Source organism: Physeter macrocephalus, chromosome 11 (assembly GCF_002837175.3).
Source record: "Physeter macrocephalus isolate SW-GA chromosome 11, ASM283717v5, whole genome shotgun sequence".
Classification (NCBI taxonomy): Eukaryota; Metazoa; Chordata; class Mammalia; order Artiodactyla; family Physeteridae; genus Physeter; species Physeter macrocephalus.
This window is the reverse complement of record NC_041224.1, coordinates 103,674,226-103,693,483: the sequence shown is the minus strand read 5'-3', so window position 1 is coordinate 103,693,483 and position 19,258 is coordinate 103,674,226. Positions and strand designations below refer to the sequence as shown.

Below are 19,258 nucleotides of genomic sequence, written 5' to 3'. Positions count from 1 at the left end.
GGATCTTCCCGGACGGGGGCGCGAACTCGCGTCCCCTGCATCGGCAGGCGGACTCGCAACCACTGCGCCACCAAGGAAGCCCTTAAACTTAATTCTTGATTTCCCCTATGGATGACTGCATCAGTCAGGGACCAACCAGGAAAACAGAAAACACTCTAAAGATTTCAAACAGAAATATTTCAATGTAGAAAATGGGTTATACAGGTGATAGAAAGGCCAGGAAGCCAAACAGGAGTTGGTGAAATAACCCAGAGATTAACAATATGACCGAAGCCATGGCCTCCTTAGGCTGCAGGGACCAGTGGAAGAGGTGACATGACTGGGGCCCAGGGACGAGGCTTACCTGGCAGGAGATGGAGCCTCATAGAAGATGCAGCTACCGGGAGCAAAAATGAATTACCTTGTTTTCTTCTCCCATTTGCTCACCTTCTACTCCGCCCTCAGCGACCTCACATTAAACCCAGCCAGAAGTCAGCTGACAAGGCAGCCTGCGTAACAGGGGAGGGCAGAAAAGGCATTGGAAGGCGAACAAGCCTAACCCAGGCACAATGACCTCCCCTTCTCCTGCTTCACTTCTACTTCCTTCTTCATGACCTCAAAGCATGTCTTTAGCCGTTTTCCTTCCTTCTGTCCAATCTTGGAGAAAGAGATGTCCTTTGTTTTTTCTAAGAGGACTGGAAGTGGTATAAAATGTAATTAAAATGCCTACAAAACACAGAATCCATAAAGGAGACCCTCCCAGCTCTATACGTCTCTAGGACGTGAGGGAACTCTCTCTTAAAATCAGATGATAATGATGCTTCTGAAATGATAGTACGGGTTGTGGAGAAATTGCCTGGTGAAGCCCTCTAGGAAAAATGCCTCCTGCCGTAAAACAGGGGCCAATTCCTTTCTTGATTTGTATAAGTAATAACAGACTCACATGCTAACTAAATATGGACAAGCTAGTTCTATTAGACAAGTCACTGACATTTGGATTTAATATGCCGTTATTAAAATTAAAATCAAGAATGATCTTTCTCCCTGAGTCCTTTCTCACTGCCGTCTCCCTCTTATAAACAACGAAACTGAGGCCAATGATATCAAAGCCTGAAACCATCATCTCTTTTACAGTGAGGAGGTATAAAGAGCATGAAAATAATCTCACCAGTGAACTGATTCCTGCCAGCCTTTCACTGATTTTTCTGACTTGGGAGGACTCAGCTGAAAGAAAATTGCCTGCCTCTTCAGAAGCATGCAGGAGAGCACGTCTGCATCTGCCATTCCAAGCTTTGAAAGCAGCATGGAGCTGAATGACCTACTCAGAGCTCATGGATTGGATGCTTTGCTGCCTGAGGACCTGGCTGGTGTCAGTGTGAGTCCCCAGTGCGCCCCCCAGAGCCCAGCCCTGTGCCTGGCACATGGTAGAAACAATGTTTGCTGAATAAAAAGTCCGAGTCAGCAGACCTTAGTCCCTGAGTACTGACTGTGCCACTTTCAGCTTTTCGTGGAAGCTGAGTCTCAGTCCCACCATCTGTAAAATGGGAATAATAATACCCCCCCATTTACTTCACCGTATTATTGTTAAGATCAGATAAGATCATATTGGTGAGTTTGTTCTAGTAAGCAAAGAAAGTGTTTTTATAATGCTCTAAATTAAAAAGAAATTCACATACTCATGCTTGCATACACATTTATTAAGATGCAGCCAAGTGAAATGTGTCAGCTCCTCCTGGGTACAATCTTCTTTATTGGTGTGTAATAATGCCCAAGGGCTGGATTAACTACATAATCAAAATCAAATGCCAGCCTTTTACAGACTTGGCCAAAACAGTGCCACCCGAAACACCATTTTAAACTGTAAGAAATCGGAGGACATTTCATTCATTTGCTTTTTATTGTTATTGACACATACATTTTAATTTTAATGCTCATTGCAGCTCCACAGTTAAAGGAAAAAAGCTCTTATCCTAATTTAGCAGAAAGCAGAGCTATCAGTGTGAAGGACAATAGGATATCAAAATACAGCTGCTTTTCATCCATACTTGTCTAAATTAGAAACATGCTGCCATTCACAGGGGCTCTAACAACGCATGCACATAAGCAACACCAAGGAGGTCTAACAGGTCGTGTGGGTTTCCACTCAGCATTTTCACTTTACTCTGGGTCCTTATCCTCATCTGAAAAATGAGGGACTGACTTCTTCGCCACCACATTGTCCAGTCTCTGTCCTTGCAGATATGGATTGACACTCTGAAAAAAATACATGGTTTGGAGTCATACGTGAACATTGGATACAGACATCGCACAGAAGAAGAGAACGAGAATTGTTTCTGGCCTATTGGGTTAACAAGGTAACAGTGGTGCCTACGACCTACCAGATGATTACTCCGGTGCACTAATCAATACCTCAGTGGCCAGAGAAACACTGACTGACAGATGTGTCTCTGTCTTTCACACAACTATTTCACACAGCTAAGTATCAGATACAATTTGGCTCCATCCCCTTTTTTGGCATAAAGATTTGAAGTGAACCAGCTAAGAAACCCTCACTATTAACTTAGATACAAAGCCTCACATGAAACAGAATTATTATCCTATGGCCTTATTTTAGGGGAGAGAGAATGTGAACTGCATTAAATCATTTTACAAGAAGAATATTCTAAAGACGATGGATGACAGAGCAGGGCCAAATGGGAATTAGTATCTGCAGAGTGGTCACAGATCACCTGTTGCTGTGATTGACTCTTTCAAAGCAGTATTCTACTTAAAGAGGATGCATCAGGGGCCCTAGCAATCATTTTCACCTTCCCTCAGTCAAATTCAAAACGTGAAGAAAAGAAGGAAGTTATACAGAAAGCTCCTTTATTTTTGACTCAAGACTCCACCATCTGAAATCCTTTTCAGCTGTTGGTATTCTGAATGAGTCAAGGTTTTTCCATTCCTTCTCTAATCCATATCTATTTTTTGAGGTTTGGATTTGAACTAGTAACTGGAGCTGTACAACATAGTATTTAGCAAGCAGAAAAAATTCAGAAGTTTTGGAAGATATTTGTTTATTGAAGTTGCCTGCCAATAACTGAACAAAAACATAAGAAAGAAGCTGTAGTTACAAATAATCAGCAATCCCATCACACCTCTAGTCCCCATGGATGAATGGAGGCATTTTGCAGGGGGTCTCTCTTGCCCACGGGACATTGTCTGCCATAACTTTCGAAGGGTGAGCTGACATTCTCCAAAAGAGAAGGCCTGGAATCTGAGTTTAGTATTTATGAGTGTCCTTCCACATTCTGACAGGTAAAAGCATGAATGATGAAAGGTCCCACACATTCTGCAAAAATGCATCACCAACAAGCTGAGAATTACAAAGTATGCAATGTCTTCATATATCTGAAAAGTGATAAGTCACCAAATAACAGTAGTTTGCTGGGAAGCATCTTTAAAATATTTTAAATAACTAAAATACCTTTTTATATCAGGAACTGTCAACTGGAATGGCCTGGCCTATCCCAGGGAATCGTATCAGAATCTCTGGCTAGGTGGAGCATGTGTGGACTGAAAAAGTGTATTCAATATTATAAATATTTTGATTGTTTTTTAGTAAAAATATATTTTACTAAAAATCCTAATATATTTTAAAAGGATATGAGATATTCATGTTATCAAATATGGGAATAAAGGGTTGATAAACTCTTTAAATAATAGTAGATCTCAAATATCAACAAGATACATCTTAAGAGTTAAACAGTTTGTGAAGTGATTTAAAAGGTGAATTGACCTTTTACTCTTGAAGCAACTAGGAATTCAACCAGATTTGAGCAAGTATAGAAATTTGCATAAAACCACCTGAGGCTCTGTTGTAACTCTGGGGGAAATCCCTCCTGGTAAGGGACTGTCATGGCAGCAAGTCCTTTGGCCCAGACCCAGAACATGCCAAATGATAGAGGGCAGGGGAAGTGAATTAATGAGGAAGTAACAGGAGCAATCACTTGAACTTTTTTTTTTTAATTTAAACTACAATAGTATTTTTAAAAAATATATATATTTATTTGGCTGCACTGGGTCTTAGTTGCAGCATGCGGGGCTTGAACTTTCTTGATAAATGTCTATGAGTATTGAATCCTACACATAAGAGTAATAATAATGATGATACTTGGTTTTAATTATCCTCTGAAGAACTCAAGGCACTTAGATATTTACCTTCCCCCTTGGGTGAGAGACTGGCTAGGTTACACAGAGAACATTATTGCCACTTCACAACCGGCAGAACCATTGGGATGGGATCCCTGCTTTTAGTGACCTCTGGAAACCACAGCAGATGCTGAGCTTCGTTGGAGAAAGCCTTGATTTTTCACAAAAGCCCATAATTTCTTTATATTGATTCGTGCACTTGAGGGAGTCGTTTAAAGTCTTCAGTCAAGGTGGGAACACCACCTGAGGCCTGATGACAGGGGAGGCAGGTTCTGTTTCTCCACCAGACCGGAAAGGCCCCTGGTTTACGGCATGAGCATGGATCTTTGTATCAATAGATGCCTGAGAGTAGGAAGAACTTGATACCTCTGGGTCAAAGTGATCTTTATTTTCATAAACTCTAAGCCTTTCCTATGTGGAGGAAGTTGAAGCCAAAGTAAAATCCTTTATAACATGGATTCTAGCCAGAATCCTGAGTTTTGGTAATCACTGGTCTCATGGAAAAATGACCTAAATCATGACCCACAGTCATGGGTAGAAGGAATAGTGAGCCAGGAAGTAGAGGCGATTAAAGCTTCATGCTAAGTTACTCATTTTGGTACGGTCATTGGTCTGATTTGGAAATGCCCTTGTTGTGCCATGGGGAGATGCTCAAGCCATCTTGCTGGTAAATTATGGATATTCTGAGCTCTTGGAATAGAATTTCTTGATGTTTTCTCAAGACCGCATTTATACCCTTCGGACCCTTCCTGCCATCATCTGCCACTAGAAACTGTAATCACCCAAGAAAAACCCCTAATACCACCATTAACTCTCTGAAGATCTGTTTACAAGCAAAACTTTGCTTCTCAAATAGAAAACTGGCCACGGGTCTTCTGTATTTTGTCAGGCAGCACAGGGGCTTGGAACTTTCTGTTTCAGGGACCTGAGGAATTAATGTTGAGTCCAGAAAATCCACACCTCTTAAAGCATTCTCTGCCTGGATTCGGCAAAACTGTTCAGAATGGCCACAATTACCACTGTCCAGATTCCCAGATTTTGCCAGGATCCAGGCACTTGCTATTCTAAATAAACAGTCAGTAGCCTTGGGTATACAGTTTGGTTTGTATATTTTAACTAAAACGGTTACTCCCCGGCAGCACTTTGCTATGTAATAAGCAGGACTTTAACTTTTTCCTTCATCGGATCCAACACAAATGGCAGGTGGTTTCGTCTAGTAAGGCACCAACCACTGACCATTTGTTCAGTCTCAACACCATAAAATGCATTGGAAACCCAAAGCAAATTGACATCAGCTTTACAAGAGGCATCACTGTAGTGGGTAAATGCACAGCACCTTGGGCAGCTCAGAGACGGTTAATAACTAAGCCTGCAGTAAATTCACCAGTCAGCGAACAAATACAATGGATCTAGTGAATTTTTACATCAATCTGGCTAGAGCAAGGGAAAAAAGTATGTAGAAGGAATGAGGTTTGTTCATCTCATCTTCTGTCCCTACATTCCTTCAAAATTATTGCCTGGAGCAGGCAGTTCAACACTTCCTGGCTCCTGTCTCAAGTTTTTATATAATTGATGCAGAGGTGTGAGCCATTTCCCCCAGTGGCCTACAGACCCTTTGAGGAAAGACATACCCTCCTGTACTCCCCGCACCCTTACACCCATGGTAGGGATGCAACTGACATTTTGTGAGTGCAATGGAGCTGGTGGAATTGCCACAAAACTTAGCATGCCACTAAAAATCACATGCTAAAACTTGGGGAAGACATCGCAGAAACCAAGGGCAGACTTTTTAGGCATGGCCCTTGTCACTCGGGACCACTGTTCAGCACGTGAAAGGATTCTGCTACTTTCCAACCACTGAGGCTAACGGCCTGTCAACTGCCCCTGCTCAGAAAGCTCCAGGCATCCCCACAGCCCGCCAGCCAGCCAGGCGTTACCCTCCGCTTGCGTCTCTGTCCTCCTTTCATCTTCTCATAAAGGAGCTTCTTGTTCTAGAGTGGGGAGAAAAGAAAACACAAATGCAGAAGTATGGATCACATTTGGTCAACGTCTATTTTACACCTGGTGTGTCCCCCTGGATATCTGCATACACATATTTTGGAAACGAAGCCAGATGAAAGGAATGTCGTGGCAGAAAGATAGACCACAAGAGAAAAGCCGGTGGTTGTACAGCTTTTAATAAAGTGCTCTGCAATGTCCCGAGGCACACCAGTGTCATCAACAATCACATAAACAAGAAAATACGACATTCTAACACATAAGGGGCACTGGAGACCCACCTCCTCACTTTGAACAGGCTTTGTTTAAAACAAACAATTTTATCTTATTTTACGTTGGTATCTAACTCCTTTTATGAGCTGTACACATAAATCGTTCTCTAGAGTAGGGTCTGACTATTAGTAACAATCCTCTGTGTAAGCAAATGAGACACCTGACTTCTGTGACCCTCCCTCTTGTGGCTTGAGTCAGTGCCCCCAGTCAAGGCAATCGGAAAACCATTCGGTCTATAACATTTTTAATAGAGTGAACCTTTTAAAAACTGCCAAAAAACTTCTTGGCAGAAGGAAAGTTGTGTTGGGGCTAGGTAGTGGGGACAGGCTCCGTTACCAGAGTTTGTGTAAGTGTTTCCTCAGCGGGATTTCAAGAAAGTTGTGTTGGGGCTAGGTAGTGGGGACAGGCTCCGTTACCAGAGTTTGTGTGTTTCCTCATATTGCGGGATTTCAAACACGTAGTGGACTTAAATGAGCTCTAGAATATCAGACACATGCTGAATAGATTTCCATTCTGTTGGGATTACAAGAGACAGAACACTTAACCTGAGGGAGAATGGGAGAAGGGGAATTGGGGGCTTTCTTAGGTTGTTGTTTTATTTGACTTTTTAATCAGAAGGGAGATAATGTATAAAAGAGGTGATTCATCTTACTCTAAATAAAATACCCTGACATTGATTGAAAAAAAAAAAAAGGAGATGACAGAGTTCTGGTAAGGAACATGTTTTTACAATCCTAGTATCTCCTGAGCTGTCTGGATATCAAATTTTTTTTTCATGATAGATTTGCAAATGAAAATGACAAATGCCAAGAACGAGCTTCATAGTTTTCACGTTCATTAAAATCTACTCCACCCACAATTTACAATGTGCGTCTCTTGCCCAACCTCAGCTATGCACGGAAGCCGTGCCAGGGTGTCAAGGAGCCTCCACAGCCCCGCAGGCCAGTCCTGGCCGCAGCCTCCATCTCATGCTCATTTGGAGAACTGGTCAGTTTAAATCTCAGAAGGGAGAAAAGACGGACTTGCAGATCATTCACTCGAGGAATGAGGATATTTCTGTGAAGCTCCTTCCCATTGTCTGTACTTGCCTTTCTGTGGATGAAACAATTCCTGAGGCAAGAGAATGTCCTGGGAGTTCGTGCTAAAGCTGGGGAAGGGGGTTGGGAGATAGGGGGCCAGGAAAGAGGCTTCTTCATGTGCATCACCGGGATCAGCTGCCTGAGCGGGAGGGAGGGCACAGGGGCCCACGAGCTGGTACCATGGGGGTGGGACAGACAGTCAGCCATGGCAGAGGTCCACTGTGCCGCCAGCAGGGTTAAAGACAGCAGCATTTTAGTTACTCCCCTTTAGAAGGTCGTGGGACAGGTTATACTCATAAGAGCCTTCATTCAAAAAGAAATGCAAAGGTCTGTCAAGTCTTCCTCTCAAGGATGGTCCCTGTGTTTCCCTAAGAGCACAGGTTAGGATTAGCAGGATGCTTTCTAACCCCTGCCTGACAGTGTCCTTGGCATTCCTGATTAGCCCCGCTATCATATGGATTTAAAGGCAGGGACTGGCAGGTGGGTGAAAGAAGTATACAAAAACGAATGAGAAGAAACCAGCCCCTCTCCTGACACCCATTCCCTATAGGTGGGGTGGGGAGTGGGGAGCAGTGAGCCTGTTTTCCAGGTGAGTAGCAGGTTTGAGTTCATGGAGAGAGCTTTCCATGGTGCCATCAAGATTTTGGACAACTGCCCAGATCTTGGCTTCAAATTCCATTCCTAAGTGGAACCAGAGAGGCTTCTTAGAGAAATGTCTGATTCTAGGGCTAGGGCAGGGAAAGTACAAGGATGAATGAGGTTGGATATCTCATTGGGCCAGAAAGTAAGGAAGTACTCAAAAAGTGATGAGAAGGGGCTTCCCTGGTGGCACAGTGGTTTGAGAGTCCGCCTGCCGATGCAGGGGACGCGGGTTTGTGCCCCGGTCAGGGAAGACCCCACATGCCGCGGAGCGGCTGGGCCCATGAGCCGTGGCCGCTGAGGCTGCGCGTCTGGAGCCTGTGCTCTGCAACGGGAGGGGCCACAACAGTGAGAGGCCCGCGTACCGCCAAAAAAAAAAAAAAAAAAAAGTGATAAGACATAGTGAAAGGAAAGAAAAGCCAGCCTGCAGAGACTCCCACTGGTTAAATCTAGGACAGTTTGAACAGTAAAATAAATAATAATAGGAAACAATGAATCTATACTGATACTAAATTTTAAAACAAATAAATAAATGGGGGAGCAGGGAAAAAATCTGGCTTAGAAGAGAATGCCAACCAAGAAATGTCAGAAGAATAGTAGAGTTTTTAAAAAATCACCATTTTACAACTACCATAGTTATCACTGATTCTGGTGAGTGTCATCAATGGATACTAAAATTGTTAGTTGAAAGTTTAATGGGTACAGAATATTTATACAGTCTTGAAGTAAATCCCCATAGATCAACGATTAATTTCGAAGGGAAAGATACTGATTTTACACTGGAGAAACTTGGCAGACACCACGTTGCTCAAGTCACCACCAATTCTGGGACAAACTGGCTTCATAGGCCTCCCGAGGGAAACACTAAGAACACATCAGAAAGGCATAGCTCATGTCTAATGATACGGAAACATGAGAGAAACCCAAACTGAAGAGCATGTGACTCTTCAGACACATTGAGGGCATGAAAGATAAAGAAAGGCAGAGGGTCCTGTGTCTCATTTCTCCCATGGCTCAGGTTCATGGCTCCGTTCAACTGCATCCGATTAAAGACCTGAGCTGCTGATGAAAAGATGTGGAAAGCACTTGGAAAGGAGAAACATTTGCTTTCGAGACAACTTTTTCCTAAGTGAGTAACACTCAGCAATGAATGTGTGGAGGGGGAGATGGCTGACATCTATGGTAGCCAGCCTTTGGTATGGCCGCTCAATGCTGTGGATACACACATCGTCTGAAAGACAACCAGTCCTAGATAGGACTCGACAGGACCACTGTACGGGACACACTATGAGTGATGAGCCAAGAAAAGATAAGGAATTTATCCAGGTTTTACAGAACTCTCAGAGTTGAATGGTCTGGTTCAAATACCAGCTCTGCCAATCATCAGCTCTTTTGGTAGTAGGCAGGCTATTCAAACTCCCTAAGCCTGTATTTTCTCATCTATAAAATGAGCATGATAGGGAGGGGCAGACTGAATGAAATAATTCATGTAAAGTATTTAGCATAGTGTCTGCCTCACAGTATGTGCTCAACAAATAGGACTATTTACTATCTTATTATAAAATACAATGACTATTATCATCATCTTTGTATTTCCGTCACCTAACACAGGGCCTGGAAGGCATATGATGTGCATTTAATAAATGTATCTTGATGTATTAACAAAGAGAGAGGAATGCAGGAAATTAGACAGACACTGATATTTATAATATGTGAATCGCTGCTCAAAACCCAGCTGAGCTCCAGCTAATATCAAAGACAGGAAAACATTACTAGCAAATAAGGAATCAGGGTCTTGTGTGCAGGTCTCTTGTGAAAGATGATGCCTTTGTTAACTTAAAGGGTAGTGGAGCTTAAGACAAGCTTGAGACCATCATTCTTTATAAACACTAAGGAAAGCTTCGGGACCCCAGCTTGCAAAAGTAAGACATACTCAATTCACACTTCCATGCGAAGATCAAGCAAATCACATTTGACTGCTGGGTGGTAATGAGAAAATAAATGAAGGAAACTTAAGTTTAAACAGACACATAATTACAAATGAGAAAGGTGTGTAAACATTGTTCCCGGTCATTGATCTGTAATAGTCCTAACTTCTAGTCTTTAGCTCTGACGTAGACAAAGAATGGGAGTGACTGAGAGAAAACAAATCAGTATTTAGAGAAGGAAGCAAAAAAGAATGAGAGATGGTGGCTGGCTTTGTACTGGAGTGCTGGGAGTGAGTGGAACGTGATGAGAGAAATCTGTAAAGGTTTTCAAGAAGAGGTGAGGAAAGTTGGCAACAGAGAAGTTTCCATCTCTCCCACTTCCTCAGTTGGGCTCTCTGCCCTCACTCAGACTGTTCTCCATTTCCCCCTTGCATCCTTTCCCTCATTTCCAGCCTACCAGTCATGCGAGGTAGACATGTCACCCTAGAATTCAGTGCTGCCCTTTTTAGTGTCTTTGACGTCCTCAGTTGTTATCATACAATTGACCACGTGAGTCCTCAGTCCTGGGTCTTCCTCTATCCCTCTCCTCCATTTTCCCCAGTAATTTAACCTGGTATACTCATGGTATAGCTGGATCAGGAAGCTGAACAGTGCTAAGCTGGGTTCATTTTATTTTCATGCAATTCATCACAAGATGCTAAGTTCACCGAAGACCACTACCATGTTGATGATTACTGTATATCAAGCACCTAGCACAGTGCCTGGAACAAATCAGTCTCCATCCTGGCCCTTGCTTCAGTTTGGCAATACTTTTGCCCATCTCTTATGGATTGCTTCCCAGTGCTCTGCTGTGCTCTTCTACTTTTTCCTACCCTGTCTCTGCTTCCTTCTTTCTCTGCTACCTCCCTCTCTTCTTCCTTTCTTCTTTTTTTTTAATTCCCTCAGAGGAAAAGTTCATACCTTCCATTTCTTATAAACCTGATATAGCTCTTTTCTCCTCCTCATGCTATGTATATGCCATATACCAATTCTAGTCAGTTCCCTGGCCCCCTTGGAAATGCCTTGGATTCTCATCGTGTTGGTGAAATTCACTTAAATGCTCTATGTTCACAGCCGTCATAACTAGAATTACCTTCTCTATTTTTTTTCCTGCCTTTAGTCTCTTCTCTCTATATTTCATCATTCCCTATGCCACCCTAATAACTTTTATAAAAGATTTTCATGATTTCAGTCTCCTAGTCAAGAACCTATAGATGATTGCCTATGTAATTCAACATATTTAAATACTGCTAGTAGGCTTCAGGATGGCTCTACAAATTCTCCCTAACAGAGCTGCTTATCAAAAAGAAGAGAAATAGAATAACACATAATGGAAAAAGCAAAATTAACTTAGAGCATATTGTTGCTTTGTTGTTTTAAGACAGGAAACATGTGCATGTTGACAGGAGAGGGAATCAAACTGCTTGGATGATGGAAAAGATGATGGAAAAATGAAAGTGGTTATTAATGAGGAAGGACCTCTCTCTCTGAAACAATGTAAAAGGAAGTGAGAGAATTTAGTCCTGAGATCACAGTATTCCTAGTAAAGTAGGCAGCAAGCTGGCTGCCAGTAATGAGCTGAGAAGAGACCTATAATTTTAGAGGGCCTTAGGCAGTTAGGAGTATCTCCTCATTCCTCATTCACTCACTCCTTCCACAGATGTACTGACCACCTATGTATATGTGAACTAACACTTCTTAGTATTTTTCCACTTTGCTCACATGGCTTCAGCATTTGATTAACATCAACCAAGCCACAGGAAGATAGATCTCTCTCCACTCAATTGTGATCTTGTTCAATTCATTGTTCCAGCTTGTTAGGATCTTCTTGAATCCCAACTCTGTCATTCAGTGCTCTCCCTTCCAACTTTGTGTCTTTCTGAAGAATCTGATAAGTTCATGTTCTATAGTTTTTATTACAAACATTTATAAAAATGTGGAGTGGGATAGCACTAAGACACACAGGATACTATGTGAAATCGCTTTCCCTCTTGACATGGACTCTTTAAGAAGCTCCCTTCTGGTAATGTTCTCCTGCCTAGGTTGTATCCCTCCACTTCTTCAAACAGGAGATCATGAAAGAGCTCGTCAAACACTTTGCTGAAGTCCAAATGCACCATGCTCACTTCATTTCCCTCATCAAGCTGGCAAGTAAATGAATAATGCTGGCAAGTAGAAGAATACAATTAGATTGACAAAACTTGTTTTTTAGCAAACCTACGCCAAATGGTCATGATTTCTCTTCTAAGTGCTTATAAACAATTTCCTTAACTGGCAGTTACAGATTCTTGCCTGGTATTGACAGCAAGTTCACTGCTACGCATTTTGGAATTTATCTTCTCTTTCTATAGAGCAGAATTACATGTCTGTTTCTTAGCTTCTGGCATGGTCTTCCCTTAGTTCTGCAGAGATCATCTCCTTCAGTCTAGAGATAAAACTTGCAAATTTTCTTAGTATCCTTTTTTTTTAAAAAACAAAAATATCATATACTTCCTATAAGAGCTGCATGAAACACTGATGAGACTTTAGGACATGTTGTGACACAGGCTATGGAGTAGACCAGAGTAGAAGCTTCTGGGACTACAGCCGATGAGACTGGTTCAGGTCCCTGACTCTTCGGATGGATTGGTGTATTGAGCCCTACACAGTGAGTGTGGTTTGGAATTAAAGTCCCTCTCAACCAGAGCTTTCTGGAAAAGATCAGCTTCTAAGCAATTTTCCTTCTCTCTCCCCACCCATGTTGCTCATCTCTGCCATCAGTACCTTCAGAGTACCAGAGTATAAGACCGATTAGCAATTAAGATTGGACTTACCCACTTGCCCAAGCCTGGATAGTCATGTTCTGGATCAAATAGGTGCTGGTGTAACTGGAATTCTTGACTGAACTCTGCTGTGTCAGGGGTGTTTTCTAGACATCCATCATCTACTGCAAACAACAAAAGGTTTTTGAGGAACAGCCACAACATCTATTGTTATTCTAAGAGTTAATTTATTAAAAACAACTAGGCACCCAAAGGTCAGAATCTATTCACCTCAGTCTCTCTAAGTCACTTTCCTTCTGGGATTTGCTCATCCCAGACTCCCACTCCTCTCCTACCCATGGCAGAGACTGGTTGGCTGCTCCCCAAACCCACTTCCTATTCCCTATTGGCACATGGCTAATTTCCCAGCCTTGCTATGCAGTCAGGTGGAGTCATATGCCTAGGTTTGGGCCAATGGAATGTGGGCAGAAGTGATGTACTCCACCTCCAGGTCTGGCCCATAGAAACCTTCTATATGACCCCCTCTCCTTCTCTCCCCAACCCCCCGCCTTCTGTCGGTCTGCTTGCTACATGTTGCTGACCAGGGCAGCTGTAGATGTCAAGTGCAAAGATGAAAGATGGCAGTCTGCGTTGCTGAACCATCCACCCCTATCACACTCTCACCCACCTTTGGCAGGACTTCACACAAACGAGAAATAAACTTCTATTTTGTTAAGCCACTATTATTATTATTTTTTAAAAAATCTTTATTTATTTAATTTTTGGCTGTGTTGGGTCTTCGTTTCTGTGCAAGGGCTTTCTCTAGTTGCGGCGAGCAGGGACCACTCTTCATCACGGTGTGTGGGCCTCTCACTGTTGTGGCCTCTCTTGTTGTGGAGCACAAGCTCCAGACGCTCAGGCTCCGCGGCATGTGGGATCTTCCCAGACCAGGGCCCAAACCCGTGTCCCTGCATTGGCAGGCAGATTCTCAGCCACTGCACCACCAGGGAAGCCCAAGCCACTATTATTTTTTATCTGTCATAACGGCAAGTATTTCCTTCACTGGTATACTTCCATTCCACATGACTCACTCTGTTTTCTCTTGGGTGGGCTCTTTAGAAATGATTCTGGCTTCTTGGAGAAAGCCCATTATATAAGAACCATAATTATTAGACAGTACTTGATGTTGTGTGTTGTAGTGGTAACAGGGTAAGCTTGGAGTCAGAAAGCTAGACCCAAGCTCAGGGTTCAAATCCTAACTCATGAGTGATAGATGGGTTTAGTTTCTTGGGAAAGTTAACTTAGTCTAAGTCCATTTATTCATCTATGAGATGAGAATAATCAAATCCTTACCTTACAGGGTAGCTATGAGGAATAGAGATGATCATATATAGAGCATCTGGCACATAATAGGTTTCCTCCATGTTTAAGTTCCCGTCTCACCATCTTTCTTTAAATGACAGTTCATATTATCAATGCTCTTTGAAATAAAGCATGTCTTCCATTCAAACCCAAGAAAGGTTATCCCTCTTGGCTGCTGCTTTTACCTAAGCCCTATCATTACTAGACACAATACTCTGAAAATAAGCCATTTTTTTTTCTGTCCCTAATGTGTTTTATTTTTATTTATTTATTTTTTTTTTAATTTTTATTTTTTTTGTGGTACGCAGGCCTCTCACTGTTGTGGCCTCTCCTGTTGCAGAGCACAGGCTCCGTGGCCATGGCTCACAGGCCCAGCCACTCCGCGGCATGTGGGAGCTTCCCGGACCGGGGCATGAACCCGTGTCCCCTGCATTGGCAGGCGGATTCTCAACCACTGTGCCACCAGGGAAGCCCTCTAATGTGTTTTAGACAAAGCTTTAAAAAGGGGGGCTGGGGAGGGATGTGAATTTTGTGCAGGACTAGAATGAAAGAGACTTCCTTTCGAAGGGACAGTGAGGCATCAAAGTCAGTACTAAAGGGGGTCTAATACAATCAGCCAGGTAGTCTGGTCTCTTGAGACTGCTCTGACGCCTTCCAGCAGCTTTAAGCATCCAGTCTCTCAGCCCTTAACAGCATGAAGCTCCTGAGGAAGGCACTAGCATTTGGAACAAATCCCTAGTGTGGCTCTGACGTGGCTCCCCACTTCTCACTGAACTATTTATCTAACTTCATCTAGAGCAATTAACATGGAGGAAAGGGATAGCAAAGCAAGAGAGGTCAGGCAGTCTGCATATGGCAGCGTATGAAAAGACAGGGAAGGAAACGGCAGGTAATCTCGGACAAGAAAGGTCCTGGGAGCTGGGTCCTTTTATCCAACTCTATCAGCCCACCCTGACTGCTCCATCTCGGAGCTCCTAAGTGTTCCTAATTATTGCTTGATCACATAGATCTAGATATTGTTTTTCTTTCAGGATAAGCTAGGACTACATTGAATTTTTTTTTAAGGCACTGACTATGCCTTCATTTTACAGATGAAGAAACTGAGGTCCAAGGAAGTAAACTGACATACTATGATTAGGACAAGAACTCAGATCTCTTGGCTCAACCTCTGGTTCTCTTTCCATTCTCCAACAACAGTTCCAAAACTTTGGTATGCTCCAGAATCACATGAAAGGCAGGTTAGAATATGAATTTCTGGGTCCTACCCCCGGAGTTTTTGATTCAATAGGTCTGGAGTAGGGCCTGAAAATCTGCATTTCCAGTAAGTTTCAGGTAATGCTGATATTGCTGGGACTATATATTAAGAACCACTGTATTATATGATATTGAATCAATTTAATCAAATCCCCATGGAGCCTGAACTGACCTTTCTTCCTTCCCATCCAAAGTCCCACAAGCAAGTAAAAGGTGGCTGATTCAGATTTTCCTGTGGTCCTGGGCCAGCGTCCCTGCACTAGCTTGGCCACATCCAAATACTCTGGTTGTCCCATCCCAGGATGAAGCCTCTGTCCCCCATGGAAAACAGAGACCTCGCCCTAAATGAAAAGAGGAATATCTTTCAGAGAGAGCCTGTATTGTGTTTCAGAAAAACTGAGGGGCCAATACTGACAGAATTTTCAGAGCAAGGCAGCATGACATGGTGGTTGCATGCACAGTCCTGAATCAGGTAGATCTGGGTTTGAGCCTTGGCTCAACTACTTGCTACATGGATAACCTTGGTGAAGTTACTTTCTAAGTTTCCTTATATGTAAAGTAGGGATAATAAATACTACCTAGTATTATTATTAGGTTGTGGGGAAAAGACTACTCTGTTGCTGGAAGAGAGTAGAAGCCCAAGAAAAGAGATTCATTTCCTACTAGTGGCAAAGCTATTTATAATCAGGATGACATTTAATGAGTCCTTACTCTGTGCTGGGTGCTGTACCAAGTGTTTAACATGGGTAATTTCATATAATTCCCCAATAACCCCCATTTTGCAAATAAGGAAACTGAGGTGCAAGTGGTTCGCCAACTTGTTCGAGGTCACATATCTTGACCTTGGATTTGAATTCCGGTAGTCGTCAGTTTAGAGCCACTACTCTGAACCACCAAGGTAAGCTGCTCAAAGCCCAGAATAAGTGTAGCACACTCACCATTCATTCTCTTTGGAATTGGGTGGTAGGAAAGTGGGAGCGATATATGAGGAGCAAGGAAAGTTTCAACCTTCTCCCTTAACCAACTTCTTCCCTTCTGGGGCCCCCTCTCTCTCATGCCGCCTCCCAGCCCCCAAAGAAATATTTCAGGATAGATGCTCACTGGTTACAACATAGTTGAAATATCTATTGTCAAGAGAAGGTAAGGAAAAAAAATGAGCATGGATCATCCACACACTAAAAAGTTCCCAAGACACTAAAAGTGGGCAGCGATTGTATCATAGAAGAGGCAAAAAAGGAGAAAATCCTTCTCCTTTTTTATTAAAATTGGAGCAAGTGCAGAAAAGAGCATAAATTCCCAAAGAGGGAGAGAGACAGAAGATAAAGCCTTGGCTAGGAGAGTCCTCTGTGGGTGTATCGGAACACCAGAACTCACCAAGGGTTCTAGAATCAACTTCCCTTTCCAACCCACATACAAATACACAGGGGCTCATCGGAATAGAAATATTATTTCTCTGAACATGTGCAGCCAATGTTAGAATTTTTAATTTCCTCCCAAAGGCTCTACATTTCATGAGAACCCAAGGGCATGCCCACTACCTGTTTTTCCAACTGGACAGGGATTTGGAGGGTCTGGGTAGCCCTGATCTTCACTGAAGTCCTTGGGAATGTTGTCACCGGTCAACTCTGCCACAATGTTCGGGATGTTGCCAAAGGGACCCAAGTGCTGAAGACCTTCATGAGCTCCACCTGCCAGGGAATCAGAAGTAGTTCATTTCAGTGCAATGACATTCATTTCAACTAATATTTATTCGGGCATACCATACAGACAAAGCACTGTGCCCTATGCTGTGGAGAGAAAAAAGGAAATCCAACAGTTTCTACCCTCTAGGGGGTTAAAATTTTAGTTGTGGAAACAGACACATACTGCACATATATCATTTCCACACAGGGCACATTGTATATGTGCTATAATAGACATGTTAAAATATAGCATTGGGAGCAGAGTAAAGGGAGAGTTTCATTTGGCTGATAGGATGGGGAAGGCTTCTTGAATGAGTTGGAGCTTGAGTGGCACTGACACAGATGGGCTGTGGTTTGGAAGCTGGGCATGGAGTTCAGGGAAGAGAAGAGGATGCAACTAGCATCCAGGTAAAAGAACAGGTTGAATGACAACCAATTATCACAAAAAAGGGAGATGAAGAAAAAGGTCTTTGTCCTCCTGCCATTCTAGATCAACCACTTAAAACTGGGTGCATTTATTTCAATTTTCTTCTCTGCACATCTTTTTATATCTAAGTGTTTATTGGTTTTCCACTTACTATTAAAGCATGTGGCTGCATGGTCTCTATCCCCTTGATTATAAATGAATATGTAGTTTTCTATCCAGTGGCTCTACCACAACATTTTAATCATTCCCACTCTGTGGGATGTTTAGTGTTTCCCAATTTACTCTTGGGCATTTAATTTTTTCCATATTTTGGATTAGTTTTCCTCAGGAGAGACTCCCAGAAGTCAAATTACTGGGTCAAAGGCTATAAATATTTTATGGCTCTTTATATTGCCAAACTGTTTTCCAAAAAGGAGGTACCAATTAATAAAATATCATCAACAAAATCTGAGAATACCATTTTTATAACATCTTAACCAGCATTGGGTTCTACAAAAATAGTTTTATGTTGTCTTTGCTAATATAAAATCTTGTAGAAAAATTACTGTTTTATTTTGAATGTCTTTGATTACTAGCTCAAATATTTTTCCATGTGTTTATTTACTAGCTTTAATTTCTTTTCTGTGAGTTGTTTGTTTATGCTCTTGGAATTTTAGTGTTTCTCTTATCAATTTGCATCAACATTTTACATAATAAAGATATAAGGCCGGGCTTCCCTGGTGGCGCAGTGGTTGAGAGTCCGCCTGCTGATGTAGGGGACACGGGTTCGTGCCCCAGTCTGGGAAGATCCCATATACCGCGGAGTGGTTGGGCCCGTGAGCCATGGCCGCTAAGCCTGCGCGTCCGGAGCCTGTGCTCCACAATGGGGGAGGCCACAACTGTGAGAGGCCTGCGTACCGCAAAAAAAAAAAAAAAAGATATCAGGCCTTTGGCCATTACATTTCCTGCAAACACTTCCCCATGCTGTCTGACTGAATTCTGGTTATTAAATTTGTAATATCGATAGTTTGCTAACATAAGTTTTAATATTTATGCACTCAGACTTGTTGTTGTTATCCTTTGTGATTTCTTCTCACCTTCTAAACTTACAAAACTATTGCCACTTCAAAAGTACTATCAACATTTAGATATTTCTTTCAGTTTTTCTATTTTTAAAATTAACTCTTTGGTACAGCCACTATGAAAACAGGGTGGAGGTTCCTCAAAAAATGAAAAATAGAACTACCATATGATCCAGCAATTCCACTCCTGGGGATTTATCCAAAGAAACTGAAAACACTAATTCAAAAAGATATATGCAGCCCAATATTCATTGCAGCATTATTTTCAACAGCCAAGATATGAAAGCAACCTAAGTGTCCATCAACAGATGAATGGATAAAGAAGATATCTCTATATCTATATCTATATCTATCTATCTATCTATCATCTATCTATCTATCTCCCACCCTCCCTATCCCACCCCTCTAGGTGGTCACAAAGCACCGAGCTGATCACCCTGTGCTATGTGGCTGCTTTCCACTAGCTATCTATTTTACATTTGATAGTGTATATATGTCCATGCCACTCTCTCACTTCATCCCAGCTTACCCTCCCCTCTCCCTGTGTCTTCAAGTCCATTCTTTACATCTGTGTCTTTATTCCTGTCCTGCCCCTAGGTTCTTCA

At 42.4% G+C, this 19,258-nt stretch overlaps 1 protein-coding gene across 2 annotated transcripts in view; it reads right to left on the bottom strand.

Moving 5' to 3' along the window:
• Nucleotides 1-1,658: 1,658 nt before the first annotated feature.
• Nucleotides 1,659-19,258, bottom strand: part of SCG5 (secretogranin V) — a 53,872-nt gene continuing 36,272 nt past the window's right edge. The window contains exons 3-6 of one of the 2 annotated variants that reach the window (XM_007122070.3): nucleotides 17,022-17,171; nucleotides 12,940-13,049; nucleotides 6,108-6,161; nucleotides 1,659-2,232 (exon numbers count right to left, since the gene is read on the bottom strand). In XM_007122070.3, the coding sequence (XP_007122132.2) occupies nucleotides 2,137-2,232; nucleotides 6,108-6,161; nucleotides 12,940-13,049; nucleotides 17,022-17,171 (410 nt within the window). In that variant the 3' untranslated portion in view covers nucleotides 1,659-2,136. Of the gene's footprint in view, nucleotides 2,233-6,107; nucleotides 6,162-12,939; nucleotides 13,053-17,021; nucleotides 17,172-19,258 lie in introns of both variants that reach the window. The other variant, XM_007122069.2, reaches the window with a different exon arrangement.